The sequence below is a fragment of the Strigops habroptila genome, chromosome 1 (assembly GCF_004027225.2).
Source record: "Strigops habroptila isolate Jane chromosome 1, bStrHab1.2.pri, whole genome shotgun sequence".
NCBI classification, from domain to species: domain Eukaryota; kingdom Metazoa; phylum Chordata; class Aves; order Psittaciformes; family Psittacidae; genus Strigops; species Strigops habroptila.
In genome coordinates this window covers 142,951,593-142,979,036 of record NC_044277.2, presented here as the reverse complement: position 1 = coordinate 142,979,036, position 27,444 = coordinate 142,951,593, and the positions used below count along the sequence as shown (strand labels likewise).

The 27,444-nt window shown below is 45.9% G+C and overlaps 1 protein-coding gene across 1 annotated transcript in view; it reads right to left on the bottom strand.

The window, feature by feature from the left end:
- TMC2 (transmembrane channel like 2) overlaps positions 1 to 27,444 on the bottom strand; it is a 69,619-nt gene that overhangs the window by 1,553 nt on the left and 40,622 nt on the right. The window contains exons 6-19 of the mRNA XM_030485735.1: positions 26,316 to 26,406; positions 25,369 to 25,450; positions 24,993 to 25,099; positions 23,133 to 23,231; positions 19,408 to 19,550; positions 17,774 to 17,921; positions 17,149 to 17,337; positions 15,571 to 15,750; positions 14,563 to 14,715; positions 12,981 to 13,109; positions 10,432 to 10,499; positions 9,327 to 9,566; positions 7,419 to 7,544; positions 2,246 to 2,324 (exon numbers count right to left, since the gene is read on the bottom strand). Coding sequence (XP_030341595.1) covers positions 2,246 to 2,324; positions 7,419 to 7,544; positions 9,327 to 9,566; positions 10,432 to 10,499; positions 12,981 to 13,109; positions 14,563 to 14,715; positions 15,571 to 15,750; positions 17,149 to 17,337; positions 17,774 to 17,921; positions 19,408 to 19,550; positions 23,133 to 23,231; positions 24,993 to 25,099; positions 25,369 to 25,450; positions 26,316 to 26,406 — 1,834 coding nt within the window. The remainder of the gene's footprint in view (positions 1 to 2,245; positions 2,325 to 7,418; positions 7,545 to 9,326; positions 9,567 to 10,431; positions 10,500 to 12,980; positions 13,110 to 14,562; positions 14,716 to 15,570; positions 15,751 to 17,148; positions 17,338 to 17,773; positions 17,922 to 19,407; positions 19,551 to 23,132; positions 23,232 to 24,992; positions 25,100 to 25,368; positions 25,451 to 26,315; positions 26,407 to 27,444) is intronic.

The window sequence follows — 27,444 nt, the reverse complement described above, 5'->3', positions numbered from 1 at the left end:
GGCCTGGCATCATGCTTGGCCTGGCTAAGTGCGTGTTGGTATGAATGCAATCCCTTTGCCAAGTTTAAGGTGCTGAATCTTGGTCTGGAGTCCAAGGGTTTTAGGGAAAGAAAGTAGGTCCAGGCAGGACTGAGAGCCTGGGAAGCGACAGCTCTGCTGCTTTTGGGGCACTTGCTGACAATGTGATGTAGAGGTGCCAGGCTGTTTGAGTGTGTCTGGAACTGCCAGTCTGCTCTCCCTGGGGTTTTGGTTCATTTTAAATGTACCTCTTGGGAGGGAGTGATAAATGACAGAGGAAGATGAGGAAGGCACAGCAGCATGAGGATAGGCCATAGGGATGTCATTGGTTTTATCTGTACACATTGAGGTCTTCAAAAGATTTCCTTCTGGATGGCAGAGGAAGGAAAATACTCCAGGGGCTGTTTGTGCTCAGGACACACTAAGGATTCTGTATGGGGAAGGGAAAGGCTGCCCTCTCTTATGCAGTGAGAAAGTGTTGATGGGATCAGCTCCACCTCCAGCTCTCCTCCCATAAGAGTGCTCTGCCAATGGAAGGAGTTGTATGCTGAATGCAAGGCAGTGTTTGTGGCCTTGCTACAGCCATTTGGAAAAGCTGCCAGACTTTGGCATAGCTGCAGCAGATCCCTATGAGCTCAGCAGGTCATCACGTAGGGATCTGTGGTGGGCTCCAGCCACTGACCACCCCTGCCATGACCGGGCAGCTCCCATCCCTCGCTCCTAAGCAGGGGGACTGTGCTGTTCCTTTGGGCAATACCAGGACCTACTTTGTGACCCCTGCCTGGCGGCTTGAGCTCCCTTAAACCCTGATCACAACAGGTTTGTGCAGCATGAAACAGTCTACATGCCCCTAAGTCCAAGTGTGCCGTAACACGTGTTCAACTCCTGCAACACTTGAGGACGCATTGTGCACCAAGCCCTTATTTTAAGCCAAGTGCACAAGCACGTGAACTGTTCAGAAACTGATGGTTCTGAATTTGAGTGTTTGGATGTAATCGATGGAGGCTCATTTCTCAGTGCTGACATCCTCACTTTTTATGTTGCACTGATCTCTGCTTTATGTAATGTGTTGCTCTTTTCCCAAGTAATGAGTGATAGGACAACAGGAAACAGCCTCAAGCTGCACCAGGGAAGGTTTAGGCTGGAGATGAGGAACAATTCGTTCCCCAGAGGGTGCTCAGGCATTGGAACAGGCTGCCCAGGGCAGTGCTGGAGTCACCGTCCCTGCAAGTGTTCACACCCCGTGTAGCCGAGGCCCTCAGTGCCATGGGTTAGTGGTGGCCTTGGCAGTGCTGGGCAACGGTTGGACTGGATGAGCTTAAAGGTCTTTTCCAACCTGGTTCACTCTATGATTCTATGTGTCATTGCCTCCTTGGCTCGGATCCTGCCCTGTACCTGTAAAATGTTTGATACCAGTCCTTTGGTGGCATCATGTTTTTTCCTGATGCAAGACTTGACACTTTGGACACATCTATGTAGTCCAAAACAGCACAGGGTTAGAGACCCACCAGTAAAGCACTGAGGGAAACTGGTGCTGCCAGACCAGCACAGGCTCTGGTAGCAGGACAGCTTTGCTGTTTCTCATTGAAACACATTGTCTAAGCAGAGCTGTGCTTCTGCTGCAGGTGTTTTGCTGCCAGACCTCATTCATATTAATTCAGGGGTCCCTGCCTTATAGTCTTCTACTTGTTGCAACCCTTCTCAGTTCTGGATATAATGAGGTCCAGATCCTACCCTGCTAATTTGAGTCATTGCATCTGTCTATATCTTGCTTTTCCCATCTGTATGGCAGAGACAGTCACTAGCCTCCGTTGTAAAGTGCTTGGAGAATTACTGGTAAAGAATGTTATTGCCATGCTGTTATTTATGGCTCTTTGCTTTTCAGCTTGTACAGACTCTGTGGTTTTGATAGGCTTATCATTGTCCCTGGGAAATCTCAGGCTCCAAAACACTACTTGAACTTATTTTTGTGGATGGAAAGTGCAGTTTAGAGGAAAACTCACAGTGGTTTTGATATATGAAATAGCAGCCTATTGCAGGATGTGACCACTCTTCGCAATTAGCCATTAAATGCCATCAGAGAGGACTGAACAAGCATAAAATGCCTCTTCCCCCTTGTGTTACTAACGTGTTCAGAAGCGAAGAGCACTTTAAAAGCACGTGTTGCACATCAAACTTGAGGTGCATGGTAGTTTCTCAAAGATGGCTTTGCCAGATCAATACTTACCATTTGCATCTTCTTCTTCAGCTCTGCATTGGCGCGCTGATATGCTTCAGCCACAGCGTTCAGGTAATAGATGGCAAGGCTACAAAAACAGACGTATTGCTGTAGTGATAGGGCCAGGGGAGAGAGAAAGTCCCATAAGGAGGGAAGATTTAACTTTTTGCCTATATTCTAACACTGAGTTTTCCCACAGGCTGTATCCAAACCGCTTTTAGAGGCTCAAGGCTTAGGAAAAATCCCATGGCATGGTCAGCTAAGATGGGCTGAGCCAGCCCAGCAGCTCAGTTCTGCTCAAGTAAAAGAAAAATGAGCATCCTGCCCTCCTGCCTCCACCTTGGCTGGCCATGGGCTCCCTCTGCCTCCTTTGAGCCAGCCTTGGTGAAACCAGGCACCAGCCTTGAAAACCAACTCTGCTGATAAAACACATGGCTGAAAGGAAAACCCTGGCCTGGGTGACAAAGCAGGTTACACAGGGACCTTAGAAAAAACTGGGAAAACAGGAAAATGGTGGCAGAGTAGGGGCCTGAACCCTCTCCTGAAAAGCACATTGCTCAAGGCACAGTCCTCCTTCCCTTTTCAGGACCAGCTGTTTCCTGCATACTGGAAAGAGGCTGTCAGGAGGAGCAGAGGCTGGAACTGAGGGAAAGCAGAAGCCAGGTCAGGGCAGAGTCACTGGCTTTTGTTTCAATCCCTTCTGCAGAGAAGGGCATGTCAAAAGCCAGGGGAAAACTGAGCCAAGCTTGAGGGAGCTGAAAGGTGACCCAGAGAGGGACTCTTCATCAGGGACTGTAGCGACAGGACAAGAGGTGATGGGTTCAAACTGAAACAGGGGAAGTTCAGGTTAGATCTAAGGCAGAAGTTCTTCCCTGTGAGGGTGCTGAGGCACTGGCACAGGGTGCCCAGAGAAGCTGTGGCTGCCCCATCCCTGGCAGTGTTCAAGGCCAGGTTGGACATAGGGGCTTGGAGCAACCTGCTCTAGTGGAAGATGTTCCTGTTCGTGGCAGGGGGTTGGAACTGGATGAGCTTTAAGCTCCTTTCCAACCCAAACCATTCTGTGATTTTATGATTCTATAGGAAAATAAAGGTTTCGGATGTAAGTTCACATCTGCTTGTGTGGCTTCAGCCCAGGTTCAGCATCCTCAAGCCAGGCTTGAGGATTTTGTCAGCAGAGTGCCAGACTCTGAGCCCAGCAAGGCACCGTGTACTGGCATATCAGTTTCCAGGTGGGAGACAAGGAAGGGGTACTTATGATGGCCTCTCTTGAGGCTATTTGCAGGGGTCTGTCTAGAGGAAAGACGTTTGGTTTCTTTTGCCTAGTATTAACCCAAAAGTCAGTCTTGGTGATCTGAGCTCTCTGATGCTCAAAAACCTCTTGGAAATTATTATTTTTGTTCTTCTACAAGGATGTGATAGTTTTATTTCTTCTATATTATCAAACTCATTGCCTAGGAAATACGGCTGTGGGGCTGCTCTGCTATTTTTGTTGTGTCCAGCAAGGATGTAAGTGCTGGAGCATCCCTGTTGTCATAAAGATAACTAGATCTGTCCTTCCAAGCTGTTTGGGATGACATGCACTCTGTTTCTGAGCTGCCTTCTCTTGTTCACTTAGTAGCTGAGCAAATCCATTTCCATTCCTTTTCCAGTCCTTTCCTGCCCTCTGTGTTAGCAGCCAGCATCATCTCCAACCACAACATTTTCCCTCCATGAGGACTCCTTGTTTAATGGGGCCTTGATGGGAAGGGTGTGAACTCACCAGGTCCCTCTCCAAACACTGTGAAACATGGAGTAGTGGTGGACTTGGCAATGCGGGGGGAACATTTGGACTTGATGATCTTAAAGGTCTTTTCCAACCTGCTTTATTCTGTGATTCTATGATAAATCTGCTCTGTCAGCAGATAAAGCCTGAGCTTCCTCTGTCCTTGGCTTATTGCAGACTTATTGCTCCCTCTTGGGAGGGAGGGGGAAAAGGGACAGAAAAGGGATTTGGGGGGATGCCTTTGCTGCTTTCTGAATCTGCATGTGGTCAGGCAGGTTTGGACTTGGTTATTCAGGCCAAATAAATTGAGTAAGCATTAGGAAATGGAGTTTATTCACTTCCACTGGGGTACTTCAGAGCTACTTGCCTCTAAAATGAGCCTGTTTGTGCTTGAGCTGTTTAGCATGGATGTTCTATGGCCCTGGCATCCTTCTCTATTTTACTGCTCCCCAGAGCTGGGTCACTGCCCTTCTCTAGCCTACACAATAGTTTTCCATCTTTTTCTCCTCCCTGGTGCAGTAAGGTGCTTCCAGCTTTTGCTAGGAAGCTCTGCAAGCCATGGCTTTGAAACCTTGCCCATTACCCAAGTTGGGTTAAGTTATGTGCGTGTGTGCACAATCTCTCTGCTGCTTCTTGCTCTTTATTTACTTTTCCCCTTATCCTTGGGCAGCTAGAAACAGGACAGCAAGTTTGACACCCATGTCAACTGCTAGACCCTATCATTGGTTGGGACTTGAAGCCAAGAACAGAAATAAATAGAAGAGACATCTTGGTTTTCACCTCAAAAAAGATAAAGTGTTATTATCATGGCTGGAGAAAATGGCTCAATTCAGCCTATAGGAGCGAAAACTACATTGTTTTAGTGTCTGCCATAAAAATCAACAGAGTGTCCATTTATGGCCCACTCATTGCTCTTTGTAGAGGCTGGTTTTTATCTAGGCTGCAGTGTGGGTTGCCTTACCTGCTGGCTCTCTGTTCATCAGGACCGAAGGAAGCTTTTGCATTTCCTTGGTTTTAATCTCATGGCAAACTGGATGGGGATTGGTGTAATGACTAGCTCCAGCTCGACCCTATCTACCTGTCTGCACCTCAGCACAAGCTGAAGACTTTCAGGGAGAAGGCAGGAAACTGGGGCCTTACTAAATGTAATTCCCTCGACTGAGAGGTTTCCAAGAGCAGAAAAGGACTCAAGCCTCAGGAGAAATCCTTGCATGGTATCTATGGTTTCATCTAGGATTATCCCAGGAAGAGTTTGTGTGCACATTGTGAGCAGCGCTTCTGCACGACCCCTGATGCTCTTGGGGCATGCAAGAGCTACTGCCAAGGGGCTGTAGGTATCACTTGTCCATGGGTGCAATCACTTTTTTTAGGGCTGTGACTCTCCTGCGAGCTGAATGACTGGAAATCATAAATATCTAATGCCCTCCAAGGCCACACAATGTATCTGGGTGGGAAACAGGGTGTTTTAGGTAATGAGGACGTAGGGGGGGATCGCTCAGTTTGCGAAGAGATTCGAGGCAGAGGCAAAATGGTGTCTTGAAGAGAGATGGACAGACAGGAAGGCTGTGGTGTGGGAATAGCTCAGACTGTGAAAGGGTGATAAAAGGTGTCTCTTCAACAGATAAACTGGATTTGTGCTGTCCCCTGACCTGGCTGTCATCGAATCCCAGACTGGTTTGGGTTTGAAAGGATCTTAAGATCATCCAGTTCCAACCCCCTGCCATGGGCAGGGACACCTCACACATAGCCAGGTTGACAAAGGCTCTGTATTTCAAGGCAGGTAGAGGGATGACATGGAATTTTCAGTTTGATTGGGACTTTTCTCAGGCTGTTTCTCATTGAAATTTTGTAATGTGGGAACTTGGTTTTGATTTAATTTAATAGTATTTTATTCAGTGTAACCTATTCAAAATGAAGGGTCACAGTGCCCAAGAGGCCCATCTCTATTGCCTGTGGATGCCCAAAGCAGAGTGAGAGCAGGCAAGAAGATACAATACACTCCCCAACCCTCCCCCTGTCTCCCACTGTTTAGTCTGGAGTGTTCAGAGCTGTCAATTTGGTCACAGCTCTCCCATTATTTTGATAGCTATGGAAACCTCAAGAACAATGCCAAAAATATATGTTTAAAAAAGAAAGAACTGTCTTGATCGTAGCGTGGCAGAAGGTGCTGGAGATTTAAGTGTTGTTTCAAAGCTGAAATGATCAGATAGCACTGAAAAAATTCCATAGAACCATAGAATGAACCAGGTTGGAAAAGAGCTTTAACATCATGAAGTCCAACCGTTGCCCAGCACTGCCAAGGCCACCACTAACCCATGGCACTGAGGGCCTCGTCTACACGGTGTGTGAACACTTGCAGGGACGGTGACTCCAGCACTGCCCTGGGCAGCCTGTTCCAATGCCTGAGCACCCTCTGGGGAAGGAATTGTTCCTCAGCTCCGTCTAAACCTCCCCTGGTGCAGCTTGAGGCCGTTTCCTCTTGTTCTGTCACTTGTTCCTTGGGAGCAGAGACCGACCCCACCTCACTGCAACCTCCTGTCAGGCAGCTGTAGAGAGCGATAAGGTCCCCCCTGAGCCTTCTCTTCTCCAGACTAAACCCCCCAGGTCCCTCAGCCGTTCCTCATCACACTTGTGCTCCAGGCCCTGCACCAGCTCCGTTGCTCTTCTCTGGCCCCGCTCCAGCACCTCAATGTCTCTCTTGCAGTGAGGGGCCCAGAACTGAACACAGGATTCGAGGTGCAGCCTCACCAGTGCCCAGCACAGGGGGACAGTCACTGCCCTGGCCCTGCTGCCACACTGGTGCTGATACAGGCCAGGATGCTGTTGGCTTCTTGGCTGCCTGGGCACAAGCTGCTCATGTTCAGCTCCATCAATCAGCACCCCCAGCTCCTTTTCCACGAGCAGTTTCCAGCCACTCTGCCCCAAGCCTGGAGCGGTGCAGGAGGCTGTTGTGGCCCATGCTGTGTTATTCCAGCTGTATTATTTGGAAAAAGAAAAAAACCCGAAGCACAATCCCAAACAAACCCCACACCTCTTCATAGTTTTGGAACATGTAATTTTTTTAGCAGCTCTCTAAATGCCACCAGCTGTGACAGAAATTGCTTCTCCAAAAGGCATCAGGCTGAGGCTGTCCATTTATTTCCTGCTGGCTACTGAAGGTTTTTTGTAGGGAAGCTGTGACAGCTTAGATATCCATGAGGCCTCTGTCAGCAATGTGCCTCATCTGCAAAGTTGTGTTTATTTGTATCAGGTAACTACATTTTGGGTGAAGGTGAGGGGATAGCAAGCATGTGTCTGCCCTGATCTGGGCTGTTACCTCAGCAGAAGCGCTATTTAGACCTCACTAGCATCCCATCATTTTTCTCTTTTCTTCAACCTCCTCCCCCCAGCCAGGCATATAATATTGCAAGGAAAACTTACACCATGAGCAGAATTGCAGGTATGATCAGTCCTGGATTTGCCACATAGCTGAAGATCTTGGCAACAAAAAGTGGGAAATCAAGCTCGATGGTCTCTTGAATGACTTCATACATCCTTTTCTTTCCACTGGAAAGACAAACAGCCAGTTAGGGAGTGTAGGTATGTCCTGGAGGGACAAAATAGCTCTTAGTCTAACAATGCTAACTAGCATGCTTCCTCTGTCTTTCAGAGCATCAGCTGGTTGTTGGGAACCAAGGATTTTTAAATGCCTTCATTTGAAATTATCTATTGGTCCGTCAATTCCTCCTTGACCCCCATTGATCATGAGAATAATCTTTACTAGGCCAACTTCCTCTTGGAGTGGCTACATTTATTTCCACATGTGGCTTCTTTATGAGTTCTATTTATCCCTCTGAAATGCATAAAAATCTACAGATTGCAGATATATCATATATTTCTATTCAATATCTTGTTAAATATGGCCTTTTCATAGAGATGACTTTCCATATGCAAATTCCAGCTTTCTGAAATGATGAGCCAACTTGAAGAGCTGCTCAGTAATGACAAAAATAGCAAGCTGTGATTATTGCTTAATAGGAAACTCAGTGAAAGAGTCATTTCAAACCAGATTGATAAAACAGATGAGAGTATTATGTATGAAAGGAGAACAAATCTGGAAAAGGCTGGATTGTGTAATCGACCTTCTTCTTTCCCCAGCATCTCTTGGGTTGTGCATTCACCCCTACAAGTGCTATTCCTCATATTTAGGCTTATGCCTCCTGGGATCTTGCAGGATTCTGCTAAGGAAGGTGCTGGACTCTGTCCTGATGGTGGGAGTCAATAGCTAAATGCTATCCCAACTTCATCAAGTGCCTGCAGCTCAGGAGAGCTGAGCTCTCAGTCAAGCTGAGCGGTGTGCCAAGGGCCTGAATCGGGCTGAGTGGCTTTTGAAGGGTTGATGGGGAATTGAAATAGCTGTTTCACGTTCCAGATTAGTCATCTCCAAACAGTAGCAGGTGTGCAGCAAGTTCCTTGTCAGAGCTTTCCACGTTGCTCATTGACACCTGTCCTTGTTCTGGAACTGATGGAATTCTGGTCTCTTGCCTTCTCTGAGCCTTGTAGCTTCCTGTTGTCATTCCCCATTAGCAAGTGGATAACCTAAAGCAGCGTATCTACAGGAACAATTTGTTCCAAGCTTGCTCCTTGCTGAGTCAGGCTCAGCAAGCCCAGGAAATGGCATTACTCAATCAAATTAGGCTTTATTGGCATGTTAATCCGGTCCATTGAATGCTCCATGAAGTGCTGATTCTGTCCTAATTAAAACTCAAAATAGTAATTTTTCCCTTTTTCCCCTAAAGATACAGCTCTTTGGGCCCAGACCTATCCATTTCTGTCTATTTTTACTAATTATATATTCTATTGTATTTCATTCTCATTTATTATAGAATTTTTGTTTTACATTTATTGAATTTGACACAATTCAACATGTAAAATACATCTCATGCTGTGGGAGCTCTTGGCCCTATGAGAGGTCTTAGACAGAGGTTTTAGACCCGTTTTGCTCCCACAATGTTCCAGAGAACCTTAGGGTTGTTCCTGTTGCTTTTTTGTGCTGGGGGCTGCAGCCTTAATGTCCCACCCCTGCTGTCTCCTGGTGCTTTCATTGGTGTGTGTCAGGAAAACACCAGGAATCATGTAACAGAGGAGCTTGCAGATCCCAGTGCCGAACAGCAGCCAGGAGCTCAGAGCCAGTTCAGTGCTCTCAGATGTCTGTTTGCACCAGACAGTGGGGCACAGCCCATTGATAAGGATTTAACCAGATGGAGAATGGAGGCATTTCACTAACTTCATGAACATAATCCCACGTACCACAGCACAAAAATGGCCTTTTTGGTGTATCGCTAGTACCTGAATGGTCCGCAGTCAAAGGAGGGAGGCAGGGACATGATGGTGTAAGCCACGGGCAGGAGGCTGAGGAACAGGATCAGCAGCAAAAGTCCCATGTAAAAATTGTTAGATTTGGATGCTTTGAAGACTCGTTCATGAGGGACATTGCTACTCATAACAGCCCAGCACTGAAAATACATGGAGGTTAATAAGCGCAGCACGTTTATACCCACGAGCCCTGGTGCGTAAAAGGATCCCATCCTGAAAAGGAAAGGAAAGGAAAAGTATTGGGTTTTGACAGACTGGAAGGTGTTTTACTCTCAGAAGGAGGAAAACAAGTGTTCATGCTGTGAAGTTTGCCCACAAATGAAGTCTGACTATGCTGGCTTGTGTTACTCATGTGCTCCCAGAGGAGAAGCTGCTTGCATCCGTGTTAGGGTAAGGTAATCAGGCATTGAGGACCAGTGAGATCTCGGATCCCTCAGTGGTTGCAATGAAAGATTTTGTCAGTTTGTGACAAAAAAATATCTTGGAGATAGCTTGGGCAATGCCAGGTGAATGTCACCAGTATGGAGACATCCCTTAAATCTGCAGAGATGCTGTAGTAGGGGACCAGGCAGAAGTAATCCACGGCAAAAGAAACTTTGCTCCCAGAGGTGAGGGTGCTTTGTGCTGTTGCCTATTGCCTCCGGTGCTGCTACAGCAGGGCAGAACAGCTACTGTTTGCCCTCGCTTGGGGCAGTTTTGGGATGTGCCCCTTTGTGCCCACCCTTGCATTGATGTGGAAGCTTGCAGTGCCTCCAAAACCCTTTCTGATCTCTTTCCCTAGCACATGGGCTATCTTAATAAATTATTACTACTGGAAAAATATGACCTTATGAAAGTCAGAGTGGGGCAGGGTTTGTACTACTGATCTCTGCCTCAGTAATGCCACTGCCTCTCCTCTTAGATGAGCAAGCCAGCATTTTTAGGTTTCTAAATTTATAGTCAAGCACAGGAAGCCAAACAGAGAAACCAAACCCCAAAGGTTATTCTAGCTGGCTTGGAAGCTTTCTAACTCCATTGGCAGGTTTTCTAAATGGTGCAAAACACAAACAAAGAGGAGGAAAAAAAGGAAATATCTTACCAAATCATTCCCTGGTTGAAGACCAAACCCAAAACATTGCCGCTTATGTCAAACTCTGCATAGGATGGCTGTATGGGGAAAGAAAGGAGGGGGCTGTTGATAGAGGTACCTGCTATTGTTTGCTGCTGGGTTAAAGGATGCTTGTTTAAAACTGGTGTGAAGGGATTTCTGGGAGGGCTCCTGCTGAGTGCATAATGCTTGAGTGACCAGCAGCAGAGCAGTGAAAGCAAAGTTGGAGCTATCGTGCTCTGGGCTGCTGCTTCTCTCTTGGCTTGCTGAAAATTGCAAGGATATATGGAGGTGCTTAGAATTACTCTGTGTTCATTTCTCCCTGCTAATATAAAACCAGCTGTGAGCAAAGGAACCATGGCAAGGGACTAGGTTTTAACACTCCAGCTGCTGTATCTGGCTACAAAACTACAGTTCCACCCTGTTGAATGTTTAAATGGTGATAATGAAGAGCTGGAGGGAAATGCTACGCCAGATACATCCATGTCCCCAGGTCTTGCAGCAGCAGGCTGCTGCAGAACACAAACAGAGGGCAGAGGGAGACACATCTGAGGGAATACATGACCTGATGGGTACTGGATGGCATTTTGCTCTGTGATAGCAAGTAGTTAAAATACTGCTTTATATGGAGCAGCCTATCTAACGTGAGGGCTAATGGTGCTAAGTCCAGAACAGGCTGGTCTAACCTATGGGCAGCATTTGTCTCATACATCAGTGTTCTGCTAGATTTGCCTATGATGAAGCTACTGTTTCATAAATATATACATACATGGTTCTAAAAAGTAATGGAAATATGTTTGAAATTTCCTGTGCAGGATGTCTGGTTTTCACACAATTTGCAGGTACATAATACTGTCAGCAGTTCATCAAGTTGAGGTTTAAGGTGCTTGTCTTTTATGATGAAAACTGGAAAGGAGCCTGGTCAGTCTTGCTCAGCTGACCGCTCACAGCTTTGGGAAGGCATGGGTGCGAATATTGGTTTCTTTGTTCCTTTGATTACAGTCCATTTCTGCTTCAAATCACAGAATCATAGGATGGTTTGGGTTGGAAAGAAGCTTAAGATCATCTAGTTCCAACCCTCTGCCATGGACAGGGGCACCTTCCACTAGAGCAGGTTGCTCCAAGCCCCTGTGTCCAACCTGGCCTTGAACACTGCCAGGGATGGGGCAGCCACAGCTTCTCTGGGCACCCTGTGCCAGCGCCTCAGCACCCTCACAGGGAAGAACTTCTGCCTTAGATCTAACCTGAACTTCCCCTGTTTCAGTTTGAACCCATCATCCCTTGTCCTATCGCTACAGTCCCTGGTGAAGAGTCCCCCTCCGGCATCCAACAGATGCTGATTGCGGTTTGTTTCTCAGTGCAAAATCACCTTGCAACCTGCCTGGGCTGATGCCAAATGCCAGGGAAAGGAAAGAAGGAAGCATGGAATAACCTCTAAAGCAGGTCTTTTAAATTGCATTGAGAAGTGGAGGATGGATGTCCAGGGAATGTGTGGGGTCTTTTTATACAACAAGGCATGCCTGCAGGATAGAAGAGACTTCCAGCTATTTGTACAATGGAGATCTTAAAAATGAAGAAAACCCCATGTGGTATTTCTAAAGGTTGTTTACAGGAAACATCTTAAAAAAGAAATACTCAAAGGCAGCTAACAAAGTGAGAGGAGCACATGGCCAGGAGGAGGAAACCAGAAGCTTCAGCAAGATTTTGATCTGTGAGCACACACAGTGGGAGCAATTTCATGCTTCTTGGCTGCCAGGAAAGTCCTCCAAGCTCTGAAATCTCTCAGCCCCCTTGGGAAACATCCTCTGCTTTCCCCAGAAGAAATACAAAGAGCTCCACAAGCAGCAAAATGCCGGTTGTGCCTCAACTGTCCTTGCTTGACCAGGCCCCTATAGATACCTGCAAAGCCCTCCTCTTTGCTCTTCCCCAGACCCCTCCTGGAAACCCTCCCAGTATGACTACTTGGGCAGCTGGTGCGCTGCTATATCTGTTATCTTGCAAGGTATTTGCATGTCTGTCTGAATCCATTTGGTTTTGTCACTTCTTATGGGAAAGAATGGATTTCCTCCATTCCCCCTCATTATTTTCTTCTGTATTTGTGCAGCTCCATTTCTGTCTGCTTTGGTAATGTAGTCTTTATGAATACCGAAGAGTCCAGCACTGTTGTGTGTTATGCATACATGAGAGGGGAAGGAAATGCTCCTTGCTCCATTGCAGACAGGAAGGTCTGGGACTTTGAGAAGAGATCTAGAACGGCCCAAAGATTTGGGGTTATAAAAACTGAATGAACATCAGGTTAACTTTTTTTAAACTCAGTGTTTTAAAGGCCTGAAGCAGGGGAGAGAACTGCATTTCTGCAGGGTTCTTTCTGGGATGGAACTGGTTGATCCAAGGTAGTGATGCAGAGGCTACCTACATCAATTGAATTGTCAGACAAGACTGGAGGACCACTGGAAGCATTTAAAACCAATCTGTTTGTAGCATTTGACCAAATGGTCCTAAATGACTTCTATCTTCAAAGCTATAAGGCACAGACTTACAAATCCAGCCTCTAGGTCCCAGCACCAACAGTAGTTCACAAATCTGACAAAGCAAGCTCGGATGAAGTCTCCCACCAGGATGGTTATGTAGGTCACCAGGATGTCGGACACAGTGAGCCTTACAAACTCCTGCAATTTAAATCAAGGAAAAAACATTTAGCTCCCATACTTTCAGCAGTGTTTGGGACTGTGTTTTCTATTAAGCCATTTGTCTTTATATGAGAGCAACCTTCAGAAAAGCATGCCAGGAGCAAACTCCTTGCCTGGTTTCAAACACTCAGCTGTGCCTAAGCTTTACTTCTGTTCTTGGGAACCGTGAGCTCCATCACAGCCATTAGCCCTGAGAGTTGCTGTTAGTATTATTGAATGCACTATGCATTGTGGCAGCACATAAACTGGGAGTAGAATGTTAATGCTGCAGTAATGCTGGTGTAAAACATACCTACACTGAGGGTAATGTTGATTGTGCATGGCTCTGCTGTGGCTCAGCTCCATAACCTAACGTGGATTTGCTCAGTTGTAAACAAGAGCTGTGGGGAAGTGTAGAGAAGAGAAATGTGCAAGATAAGAAGGGTAAAATTGCAGGCAGAGGTAAGACTTGTAGGATGAAGATAGCTGATGTCCCAAGGATTCAAAGGGAAAAACACTTACAAGAAAAGGTTCAAAAGCCTGAGGGGATAAGCTAAGGATCTGGAGTATGGTAGCTCAGCTGCACTGGGGATCAGCTGCTCCTAAGGGGCAATGGTGGCTGGTCTTCCCCCACTTGACTGAAAAGCACTTAGCTCGTGAAGATCCATTGGGTGTACGTAGTAATGCACAGCCTCGCAGCTTGGTAAGCCCTAGGAATCTAACTCAGCTTTTACTTTCTGAGTTGTGCATAGTCTGGCTGCAGTACTTCTTGATGCAAGATGAAAGTTGCAGGGTGGGTTTGTGGGGTGAAATTCCGAGGACCTGGAGGCCACCCTGCATGCATTTCAGGGGTTATTTCTGTGTAATTCTGCTCTCATCCCATGGCCTTGGGATGTGTCAGGAGTTCCCTTGAGGCATGTCTTCCGGTTGGATTTTACTCATGCTCCAAAGCTGTTCTGCATCATGAAGTGCAGCAATAAGTGGAGAAAACACGTTTGCTTCAGAAACACAGTGAGGATCTGAACGAAAACCCAGTGCCCGCATGGCTGCAGGCTACCTGGCCTTTTGTGCTCCTCACAGCATGTGCCGCAGAGCTGTGTGTGCTCTGGGCGCTTCCAAATGGGGATCTCACCACCATGGCTTGAGAACTGTGGCCAAGGACTTACACTGCCTTGGTGCTACTATATGAGAGTCAGGAAAGGAGATGTCATTTGCAAGGAAAACTTCAAGCCTGGAAATCAGAGAATCACGGAATCAGACAGGTTGGAAAAGACCTTTAAGATCATCAATTTCAACCTTTACTCCAGCACTGCCAAAGACATCACTAACCCATGTCACTGAAAGCCTCGTCTACACAGTATGTGAATACTTCCAGGGATGGTGATATGTTAAAACATTAACAACCCCCCACCCCAAACCAGCCCAGAGACAAACTACATCACAGGTTTCTTACAATGCCGACTGTTGTCTCCCAGCAGGGTCCCCTGGGCACATCTGCAGGATCAAGGGGAGGTGGGGTGGCACTGCTGCCATTCCCCATGGACGAGTTAAAGTGGCCAAGCAGCGTCCAGTGTGTGATGTTCTTCACCACGTCCTCTTCAGCCAGCTGCAACAGAGAACCCCCCAGCCGAAACTATCAGGAAAGAGGGGTCCCAGAGGATGTGTTTGGAGAAACCCAAGGCATTGGGTTTCCTCCTCGTCCCTACCAGTTACCGCTTGTCATATAAGCATCTGCTTACGACAGAGTTGCAGTGCTGGCAATAGCACAGAAACCCCTTCCCTTTTGTCAGAAGCAGGGAGGAGCAGCAGCTTTTCCAGACCTAAAGCAGATTGGGGAACCATGAGTTCTGCGAAGCTAGCAGCCTGTTTCCTGCACATGGAGGAGCCAGACCTCCTTCAAGACTACTGTGTGCAGATGGAGCCTCCACCCAGTCCTTCTTCCTCACTTTCTTCATAATTTTTCAAGGCAAAACCCACTCTCATTCCCTCATTCCTCCAATTCTTCTCAGCTTAAACAGAGTTATTTTTTTTATGGATCAGTTAGACATTTATCCTTTCCTCCAGTTATCTGCCTGCAACACGCTACCAGGATAAAGTTGAAGAGAGGAGGGCAGGAGAAGAGGATTATGAACTATATCCTCGGGTTCTGCGTTAATAGAAATCGCAAACGGTGTCAGATGGAGAAAAAACCTCAAATTACTCTCACACACCATGATTATAGAAGGCAATAAACACTCTGTTGTCAGGGCTGTAAAGAGAAGCTGGAGACTTGATGATTCTATGATTCTGTGGTGCTCTGGACACCCCTCTGTTTGGTGAGTCTCCCTGGGCACTGCAGCCGATGCTGGAGAGGACTGGGGATGGGGGAAGCGCCTGCTGCAAAGGGGGTGGTTATGCCTGCTGGCTGCAGGGATGGGCTGCGCTCACCCCCGCCTCTGGAAAACGGTAGTGAATGTCTTACTTTTTCATTGACATCATCCATCAAGGCCAACAGGAATGTGTAGAGGTTCCCAAGGAAGAGCGCGAAGATGCGCCCCAGCTGCCACTTCAGCCCGATGCGGGGATGGTAGTTTTCTAGTGCAGCGATGGTTTCAAACAGCGGAGGGCAAAACATGCCCAGCAAGGACATCACGATTTCAACCTGCGGCATGAGGAAAACGAGATTACCACGAATAGTAACAGCAGCTGCTAACTTACTTTGAGCAGAACAGGGGGTGTCAGACTTCAGGGCTGAGTTGCGTGGCTTGCTCTTGCAGGAGCACTTTTGCTGTTGTCTCAAAGGGATGAGCTCATGAATATTTAGGTTCCTCAGGTCCCTAGTAGTACTGCTTGCATCAGCTCCGAGGTTCTTAGTTTAGCTCCAGAGGAAGCGCAAGGCTTGGCTTGCGTGCAAAAAGAGAATTAGTTGATGCTAATGTTTATTTTTCACATTCAGCACCTTTGCTTTTGCAATAGGCAATTATGGATTGGAATGGAAGCACATCAAGGACTCGGTTTTGCAGTGATAGTGGTATATTGTTCCTCTATATGGTGCAAGATGCTAAGTTATACTGTGGTCAATGAGGTCATTAGCAAGTCAGTGTTAGCTCAGGCATGACTTGCAGGCTCTATGGGGTTTTTACAGCCTCAAAGTGCCTGTTGGCCTGCAAAGGACTGTATCTGTTCAGCTGCTGGCAGGCTCAGACTCACAGGTCTCTTTTTTTTGTGCTTTTCTTTCCAGGAGCAGAAAAGTACCCAGAAATGTGTATATTCTGATCTCAAGTTATCACCAGGGAAGTCTCTTTAATTTGGGAAAAGTTCACTGAAATCACAGAATCCCAGACTGGTTTGGGTTGGAAAGGACCTTAAGATCATCCAGTTCCAACTCCCTGCCATGGGCAGGGACACCTTCCACTAGACTATGTCACCCAAGGCTCTGTCCAGCCTGGCCTTGAACACTGCCAGGAATGAAGCACAAACACATCAAAGCATTTTGTGAGGAAGTTCTGTCTTGCTAATCTTTTCTGAGGGAATTATGAAAATGCATGGCTTTGAATTTAATTTGCCTTTGATATATAAATACATGCTAATGTTGTATACGTTGAAATGAAACCTTTCCATAAGTTGAAACTTCTAAAAATCTTATTCTCACGATTCCAGATGGATGATAAAGATCTGAGTTTAGCTTTATGTCTGATCATGGACATCTCTAACATCCAGAGGACTTTCTAGTACAGCAGAGTTTGTAAGCAGTAATATGTAACTTGAGTTAGATTCTTTAGAAGATGGTCAGAGTTGTAAGTGCTGAAGACCCATTGACTTTTACTGTGATTTATATTAAGGGTATTTTCCCCTCTCTGCAGGAGCTGTTCTCACTGGAAACAACCAGTGAGACCAATGTTCTTCCCAGCTAGAACAAGTACAAAGGTACAAAAGGGGCCTTCTGAGCCTCGGTGGGGAATCCCTCTGCCTTGGATGCTGTCCTCAAGCTGTGACAATGATTATGTGGGTGTCCAAGAAGAACTACCACAGCAGGAAACCAGAAACACAGCTCCCTTACCTCATTTCTTTCATACCACCCAACATTTTGCATTTTAGAAAACGTCTGGGAGCGTTTCACCACGAAATAAATGAGGTAACCGCTTCCACACAAGCAGCATATGATGAGGACATTGGCCAAAACCCGCAGGAACCTCCTCAGGTGGATGTTCTCATCCTTGTTGCTTTCTTGCTCGTCCACGATAGACTCCTATAAAAACAGGGGTGCTCATAGAATTGGAGTGAGTACCTCACAGCACCAAGCCTAAGGCAACATCGGGTGGTTTTCTATGCTTTGAGATGCAAACCCATGCTATTCTGGCTAGATTGAACTTGGTAATTTATGTTAGATTCAAATGAAGCTTCATACAGGCATCTCTGACTGCAAGACATCAAGTGGCAGACAGCCTGCCATATCCCAGGGGAATGTGGTGGGGGAATTGCACTCTGAAGTGAAACTAATTTTGTCCAATCCTATACAGGGGGTTAGGGTGACCCAGGGCACAGGAGCTGGAACTGCTGTGGTTCAGCATCCTCTTTGCATGGAGAGATGCTGCACAGGTACCCAGATTTCCCCTTAAACCTCTGCCATGGTGGGTGCTGGGAGCATCTCCAGAAGCAGACAGAGAAATGCCACTTAGGGTTACCTTGAAGCTGGTGGTGATGGATGCAAACTTGTTGTCCGCTGTCTCTGGGTTGCCAATGAGGTAGTCCCAGCTGGTGAACATTTTCCAGCTGAAAATGAAGTTGTCATCGTCCCCATCTGCTGTACTTTCATTGGCGTTGCGTGCCATCCTGTGTAAGGACATGGTCAGACAGCGTTTCACAGAGCCAACACGTCCTTCAGCTTTGCAAAGCAGTGATGGTGGCTTTAGATTGCTGATGGATAAGGAAGGAGTGGGGTGACCATTCTTGGGGTCTGGGTGCAACTGCCTGTGCTGTTGGACTTTAGGTTTAAGGAGGACTGAGCAGTGAAACAGAGTATTCAGGGCTATGCAGGTCTTGTGTTAAAAACAGTAACGTAAAAAAACCCTAGCATAAGTGATTAAAGAGGTTGAAGAATGCTTCCACCAGCGTGAAGAAAGTCTATTTACAGTGCTTCTGGGTCCTAGGCTACAGTATAGGATTATGGCTACCTTTGGATAGTTAAACTTACACATTGGTGCTGTCCAATCCACCCACTGCAACACAAAGTTTTAGTAGACTTCAGTAGGTGCACAATGCTGGAACCAGTGGAGTAAGTCATCCAGGGAGAGAAAAAGGATTATTCCTGTTAATCAGCACAAGGGCAGATGTGGCTTCTGCCGTTTCCTCTCTATTATTTGATCCCTGAAATCCTTCTGTAACTCTCCCTAGAGTTCCTAGCACCAGTCCCTCAAGGAATGTGAGACAGCAGATGATGCAGTTCCATGGCAAACGTACAGCAAATCCCCATGTCCCGCTCCAGCCAAAGGCTCAAGAGGCTCTTTCTGCTGCACAGCAATAGGGCCACTTTCAGCAGCGATAGAAATCCATGGGCTTATTCTTCCTTACAAAGGAAGGAAAACCTTTGTATGTGTGTGCCTTCCAGGGCAGTATTTTTGGCTTTGCAGAGCACATCTCAGCATCAAGCAGTGCCTTGGCTGTGTCCTTAGTGCCCTGCGGATGTTGCAGGGGCATCACTGGTGCTCAGGAACAGTGCACCAGGACTGTGGAGGTTGGGGCCTGATTTAAAACTCCACTGATTACTTGGGAGACGCATCAAAAGCAGTCTGGTAGCATTTGGCTCTTTTCTGTACCCCTCGCACCATCTGTGTGACTCGCATTGGCTTTCAGGAATGGTTTTGGGAGGTTTTTTTTTGCATTGAAAGGATGGGGAAAGGAGCCTTTGAAATTTACTGTAAGTAAAATCCTCCTTCATGTACAAAAATGGAAAAAATCCATGTACATGTATAACATCCACCTGTTTGATGGCCCTGTAGTGATGTTGGAGAAAGGGTTAAAGCCATCTAGGGAGGAGGAGGAGGAAGAAGAGGGATGGGGAAGGAGGTGGGAGGGTTCACAGTAATGCACATAGCACATGGCTGAGGCGGGGGCTGCCCAGGTCCACCTAGCCCACCAGAGCCAGGGGTGATGGATGCTGAGGCCAAGTGCATGAAGACAGCAGGCACACAGCCCCCTTTGCCCCACACTCCCCCAGCCATCCCCAAAGGCTGCACCAAGCCATAAGCTGTACCCATGGAGGGGAATCCAGCTGTGAGACACATCTGGGTGCAGAGAGGGCAATCCCAGCTGTACTTACGATCTTATAACAACCATCAGGCTGTAGCCAAATACACTGACTCCAACCATGAAATATGCCATCGGGAGCCTGTATTTTAACCAGCCAATTGTCCTCTGGTTGTTGTAGTAGCCGTAAAAGAGCGCTGAGTATTTGATATAGCCCTGGAGGAAAAGCAAAAGCCAACATTCGTGTAAGCTGTGCAGCTTTCCTTCTTCAGGAAAGGGGTTTCTGGTGAAAACCAAAGATTTAAACAAGGAAAATCAACCTGGAAAAGTTTTTAGTGTCTCATTCTTGACTGTTTTCTGCCCTGTCCCCTTTGAGAGCCATCCTCCTAAGAGCTTATCATCTTAAGAGAGAGGGGAAGAGGGAGAGCACATCAAAGGACCCTGGCTCCAAACTAAAATGCAGGTTTTATCCATCACTGTTTCATCCCTCCTAGAAAAACCTCCTTATTGCTCTTTGTGGCTGTAGCCCACCTGCTTCTCAAAGCCAGTATCAGACCCTCGGATCTTGTAGAAATGCTGTAGCAATGGGGTTTCCCACCATGATATGAAACTTTTCCTTTCAGCCGAGAGGCAGCTGATGCTCGGTACCCTGCAGATTTAGTTCCTTTTACTGGCTCCCACCTGCAGAGCAAATATAGCTAAAAACTGAAATCAAAGCACTGCTTTCATGTGGAAAGCAAAGCTCAGACATGAGCTCTGTTATCCACCGTGTTGTCTCAAGTAGATCTATTTTTTCCTGTACAAACTGCTGGGCATTCAGTGAGTGTGCAGATTCCTAACCTGCATTAGCAATCTCTCCCTATTTTTCTGTCATATCTCATCCAAGTTGATGTGTATCATTGCATATTGTGCTTCTCTGTTTTTCACCTGTTGTCTTTCAGCTCGTAAATTGTGTAGATTAGCCTGGCCATGAAAGTTGAGCAAGCTCCCCTCTGATCAAGCCTTTGGAGAGACCAAAATTGAGACATAACTTGAAGCTTATGTCAGAGGCTGTGTAATGGATCTTTTTTAGAGACACTGAATACTTTAAATGGGGAGGGACCTCTGGAGGTCATCTAGTCAAGCCTCCTGCTCAAAGCAAAGCCAACTTCAAAACGAAGTTCTATGGCTCAGGGCCATGTCCAGCTGAGTCTTGAAAAGCTCCAAGGATGGAGATCCCACAGTCTTTCTGGGCCTCTCTTCCAGTGTTTGACCACCTTCATTCAATCAATTAGACCAAGCTCCCCCAAAGCACTCGGTTTTTCATTCCTAACCTAATATAAAGCTTTGGTATCCCTGGGTGCAACATTAGCTGTGTGTTTGCCCTGCACAAAGTGCAGTGCCATACGTATGGTACAACTCTGCAGCCAGTGCTGCTGAGTCACCTGGGGACATACAGCAAGCCTGTGGCTCATAGTGTGTTATGTGGAATGTGCTGGGGAGGTGTAATGAAAAAATCCTCCTAAAGTGTAAAGATAATGTCCTTGGAAGGTGCCAGTGAAGCTTGTTTCTCAGGTTGTAATCGCAAACCTTTGTCTGTTTGATTCATCAAATGGTGGGGACTGAAAAATGAGGTTTTCTGCTCACATCATCCAGTATGTTCTGTAAACTCCATTTGTGAGACACGGTGTCTAGTGTCCAATTGAGATTTATTCCTTTCTGCTCCTTTAGAAATCCATGATGTGACCTCCTTGCTGCCAAAGCATACGTTTCCCTGGCTCCTTTGTCCTGAAATGCATTTTTCAGTATCACAGTATTGACTCTTCATTTTATGCCTGCTCTGAAATAAGTTTCCCCATTGCACTTCTTTGGAGCACTGGAATAAGCAGCTATTAATTTTCAAAGGGCAAGCCTGTGAAGGGCTTCATTTGACATCTTCTGGCTGCTGAGGGTGTACATCATTGCCCCATAGCTGAAAATTGCTTCTCAAGCTTGTCAGATTGCTCCCCGGTGTCAAGCAGCAAGGGAGTGGGTACTGGACCTGTGTGGCAGAGGGGCTCAGAGGGTCAAACCCTTGACGGAATGTAGACGTATGTACCAAGACACAAGCAGGAGACTAGCAGGTCGTGGTAGCCAGCCTTTCATGCTGGTAGGGCCTCATCCAAGAGCAAATTTCCATATTGATAAGTGTATAGTCTATGGTCTCCCAGACAAAATCAGTGGCTGCAGTTCAGCAGCAGTCCAGCACAGGTTTTTCTTTGTTTTGGAGGGGCTTTTTGTTAGTTTGGGGGTTTTTATGGTTTTGGCTTTGTTTTTGACAAACGAGTTTAAATGCTGCTTATTTTTACAGTGTGCTGTTCAAATGAGCTTTTCCTTCAGTGTTATGTTATCCAGAACGTCACCAATTCACCTCTAATTTTGGATTCTGGCAAGTGAGTGAAGGTGCAGAGTAATAGCCAGAAAAATCCTCAGCAGAAAATGGGTGGTGAACAAAGGTCTGGCCCTGTTCAGTATTTGAAGCCTTATTAATAAATCCATTTAAATAATCTCTTACGTTAAAGAATTGAGGGGTATTTTTTAGCTAAGGGAATTGTGGTGAGGTTTATGACAACAGGACTGGGTCTGTAATATGTGGGCCACCACCAACAAGTGTTTAATAAGTATCTCCAGAAGTAGCAGCTTTGAAAGTCAGATCCCAAGGTATTGGCCACAGCAGAATCTCCTCACCCCTGCACACACCTTCTTCTCTTTTGGGCCATCCCCTAAAAACACTTAATCCCTTTGGCCTAAATCTTCAAAGGCAAAGGGTCACTGACTGGGGTGTGTGTGACTTGAGGCTGCAGCCAAGCACTTGTGGGCAGCTAGAAGCTTAGGTTTTCCCTTTGGGTGCAAGTCCTAAACTTTGGTTCCAGCTTCAGGCTCTTATAAATATTTCAGGGGAGCAGGGACGGCAGGGACATGGGGAATGATCCCCTTCCTAAGGCTATGAGCAAGTTCGTAGTGGCTGTTCTGCATACAAAATGAATAAAATTCTACATGATGAAGATGAGATGATGATATCTATTTCTATAGATCTATGTATATTTAAAATATAGCAGAAATATATTTATTGGGTGGTTCTTTCCTCTGAAAAAAGATCTTTTATTGCCTGAGTTCTATGTCTCTATAAGACAACTATGTGAACATGGTTTAAGTGAGTTGCACCAAGTTCATCACTGGGCAATTAACATTGTCACCTGCAATTTTGGCTTCTTGTGCTTCATGAATAAAAATACTGTGTAGTTAAAAGGACATGGGTTTCCTAAATCTGCTTTAAATTCCTTCTGCGTGGAACTGTGTAACGCCACTGGCCTTAGTGGATTTTATTCTGTCCTGTTGCATCTCATTGACCCCAGACAGACACGTTTTGGGTGATGTTAGCCAGTCAGGCTGGGGGAATGGTCGGACTTGATGATCTTAAAGGTCTTTTCCAACCTGGTTGATTCTATGTCCCCTTTGGAGTAAAAGTCCATCTGCTTTGTACCTGCAAACCTGAGAAATACATGTCTCTGTGAGTCTCTCATGTCATGTGTGTCTACACACACGTGACATACACAAGCTAGCACATTTGGGCACAGAAGTGGTTCAAATCCAGATACTGTTTAGGCCAGAAAACTCAGGAGATACACAAATTCTTTTTGTCGCAGAAGGTGTCTTCATCTTCTGGAAGAAATAGGTGCATTGGTGGTTTACCTGGGCTCAAATTCATCCCTAACTAACTTCTGAAGGGTTTCAGGAGGTATTCAACTGATCTCAGATGATTAATGCTCCTGTGCTTACCTCAAAATCCCATAGAACTGAAAAATCCATAGCCGTTGCTTGTTCAGCCCGGGGTACAGTTTTCCTTGGCATGCTCCCGTATGGCATTCCCATCAGGACCTAGTGAACATTAATAACATTGATGCATGTATAGTATGATACATTGTACAGTTTTTGTGGATTTTTTGTTAACGAGACCCTTTGATTTTAATTTTGGTCAGTTTTCCTTTTTGTTGGTTTTAATTTCTTAATTCCAGAACAGCAGTTTGAAATATTTAGAATTAATTTCACCCAAATAACCAGAGGATTTCCCTTTCTCTGCTAACATCAGGTAGTATATTGCCAAGGACCTATATCTCTCAATGAACAGCTCCAGTTTAAACGTCCTTAGCTTAGCAAGAAGTTCTTTGCTTGAACTTCATGGGTGTAATGCAATAAAGGGATTAGCTTTATCTATTTATGCAGGACTCCTCCTTAGAGGGAAGTCAAGAGCAGTGGGTTGAGCTTGCAGTATATCTTATATTGCAGGTCTCAAGGTGAGGTGAAGGGCAGTTAGGTTGGGGAAAAAAGCATATGACAGAATGGTGCAAAGAACAGTTTTCATTGCACAGCCTCTTCTGCTGGCACCACGCAAAGCAGCAAGCCCAGAAGCTATGGAAGGCCAGGTGAGAACATCAAGGGCTATGGAGAGTTGAATATATTTACAAGCAGACTCTAATGCCTGTACCAAAATATCTCAATAATATTCATAGCCTAGAAAGGTCTTAGCATATAATCTATATGCTTTATGCACTTACTTTTTATTATTATGCTTTATGCACTTACTTTTTAGGGCTATCTAATTAATTTCCAAATTATTTGTGATTAAATGTTTATTGCCCAGTGGCTTTCCATATCGTAACAGCTCAGGAGGCAATGAGTAACAGTATGCATACTTAAAAGACAAAAGCTGTTTAGTCTTCTACTGTATGCATAGTTCCTAAAAAATACATTTGTATTGTTCAGTGCTAATGGCTACGTCTCTTCATCCTGAGAGAAGGAAGAGCTTTCAGTTTTGATAGTATGAGCAACCACATTAAGGAGAACAAAAGCCTGGTCCTCGGGAGAGGCTCTGCGCTGCATTTCTGCTTCATAAAAATCTGCATTGAACAGAACAGATGCCACTGCCTGTGGATTGCACAGCCTTTAAAGACTGCACTGAGTAATTTAGCCAGAGCTGTAATGGCTGCATTAAGAAATTCTTCAATAAGTGATCATATGAAGTTGGCGATGAGATGCTTTTCTTTCTCCAAGAACAGCAAGAAATAGGAAAACTAAAAATAAAACTCTGTCTTGCGAATCATCCAAATTAGAAGTACAGAAAAGGGATATTTCCCAAACAAATGTTAGTTGGCAAAGTGCTGAGAAATTGTTTGTTCCTTCCCTTGATAGCTCCTCCTGTGGGGCTGTGCTGTAGCTGCTGCCCTGGGGCTTTGCCCCACAGAGGGTGCAGAAGGAGGTTTCTTAGTCATTTTTAGTCCACAGCCATTTCTTATGGCTCTTATGGACCTGCGTTTGTATCTAGGATTCCTAGGTTGTATTTTTCACTTTAGTTAAAACAAAAACTGGCCTTAAATTAGGGGTTTGAGCCCATGTTTTAGCTGCTGAATAGGCAGGATCTTTGGTAGCCTTTTAGGTCTCCAGAATTCAATCTGACATTTGCTTCTGCGTCAGCAGCAGCCTTGCAAGTTCTCTGTAAATAATCATCCTTATACAATCATCCTTATAAAGCACTACCTGCTGTAAGAAACCTGTTTGTACTATCAATCTCATGTTCATGTGTCCTTAACCCACAACATCATGTTAAGCAAGATATTACTGAAAAGAGAATTAAGCACTTACCTCTGGAATTATAACCAGTCCAAATATTAAACCAAAAAGGACAAGATTCACTCCGTACATCCACCGCAGAAATATGAAGTAGGAAGCGACTGAGGAGCCAAAGTGACCTTAAACCAGAAGACACTTCATGGTTAGGAGTTTAGGAGGGTTAAACTGTCCTCAGCAAGCCCTTTACCCTCAGGTCTCCCCCGTGTGTTGCCCAAGACCCTCCTGACAGCCCCCACCACTGACAGAGACAGCAAAGCCCAGAGCTGCCCAGGGTATGTGCTCCTCATTTGGCACCAGAGATGGGGATGAGGAAGCTGGAGCATGGTTTGGGTGAAGTGAAGCTGGCTTACAAAAGACAGCTACTGCACAGCAAGCAACTTCCACTTACTCTCCACTTCTTTTATCTTCATCTCCCAGGGTATGCACTGAGTTTTGAAATTGTCAAAGTCTCTCTTAAACTTCACCCATTTCTGAAACAAGACAACACTGCAGTGAGCAGAGAGGTGTGAAGAGGGAGGCTGCTTCATCTGCAGGCCTTTCTAATGGCAGGGCTGTGTAGCACTGCTAGGAGAGGGTGTAAAGTCCAAACCAGAAGCTCTGGTCTGGCTCTGATCTTTTGGGCTATTCCAGAAACTACCTTCAATCCAAAAGTCCCCCAACCCCAGGTGTTCGCACTCATTATCTGAGCTTTAACCTTCCCAGGCTTTTGGAAAGCTGCAGTTGTGCTGTGAGTGCTATGATGCAGAACCAACTCTGTTTAAAATACAATTTAATTTGATAATATACTGAGCTCACATCCTTTCTCATCAGACCAGCAGCTAAACTCTCATTGATTTCATCATCTCAGGCCTCGCTCCATTTTTCACTTCTCAATATAATCTCCATGACAACACGCAACTTGGCTACCATCTTCAGTCTTAGAACACAGTCATCATTCTCCCTGTTATCTCCTCATTACCGGGGAAGATGGAATTTTACAGGAGTCCACGGGGCAGTGCAAGCATTTGGCATGGCCTTTCTGTCCTTTAAGGGTACCTTGTCTCAAAGATGAAGGTTTGGGAGATTGCAAACAGAAAGCTGTGGTTTTCCCTGCTCCCACAGGCTCTGCCTTGCTTCAGGGAAAATATCAAGGAGATTCAGATGGGAGGCAAATTCTCCCTGTTGTTTCTGTAATAGTCATAGCTTTGAAGCTGGCTAGTGTTTTTTTGAATGCAGGCAGGAAGTTACTTTGATTTCCTGCTGTTTCCAAATACAGGTTAATAAACTCTACCAAAAAAAGTGCTGAATACATAACCAGGTAGCCAAGCTGTTCCCTGACATCACTGCGGCACTTACCTTTGCCATCATCATCTTATACGCGTACAACTTTTTGCCCTTCCCTTTTCCTAGAGCTCCTTCAAACTTCTCTACAAAAGCTTGTGCCTCCCTAGGTGCAAAATAAATAAGCAGGTTATTGAAACAACAAAGAAGTCATTCGCTTTCCACCTCTCCCCACACCAGTGGGAAAGCAGCTGTGCTCATGCAAGGGTGGATGTCTGATCTCCCTCCACACTCTGTGCTTCAGCTGGGGCTCTGGCTGCTATCTCCTGGTGGTGTTGCTGTGCCATGTAGAGCCTGCAAGCCCATCTAGAGCTAGGTAGCATGTTCCCAGGGCACTCATGTCGATGCAGAGATATGTCCCAACTCTTGTTCCACACTTCTGCCTGGGTGTATACCAAAGCCGCCTGCTCCTCTTGCTCCAGAGCTCTCCTACCCCAGCATCCCTGCTATAACTTCTCTCTCGTGGTGCACTGATCAAGAAGGAAATGACATTGTCTAGTGAAACAAACTCCAAGAGGATGCTGAATCTCCCTCCATGAACACCTCCCTGGATAAATGTCAGCGATGTGCAACTGGCCTAACAGGATAATCTCAGTGCCAGGGAAAGGAGCGTACGCTAGTCAGGATTGAAATCAGGCTGCAAATTGAAATTAGTTTTAGAATAGGATTTCTAAGGGGAATACAGAGAAAAGAACCCAGGTGGATGCTGTTAGAGTATGCTGAGTTTGTGAATAGAATTATATTGTATATTGGTGTTGCTAATACATCACGAGGAGAGATTAAATTTCAGGAGCTGGGAGGTCCTTTGCAATCTTAAGCCTATGTGAAAGACGGGCTTGTGCTTGGTAGAAATAGTTGGCTATTTCAGCCTGTAACCTTGGGAAAATCACCTGCAACTTCATTTGCAAACCTAAAGTGAGATTTCTAAGTCTTGAACATATTGTTTTGCTGCCTTTGTGTTACACATTCCTCACCTGTGCAGTGGGGCTAATAATTTCTTGTCTCAGGGTTGGGTTTGTGCAGTCAAAACAACTAAGGAATGGACAGCACTCTGTGAGCCTTTCTGGAGACCCTTGCACAAGCAATGCATGCTTTGTTCAGGTTCGTTAGTAGGTGGCAGTGATTGCCATGGTTCAGGGATAAG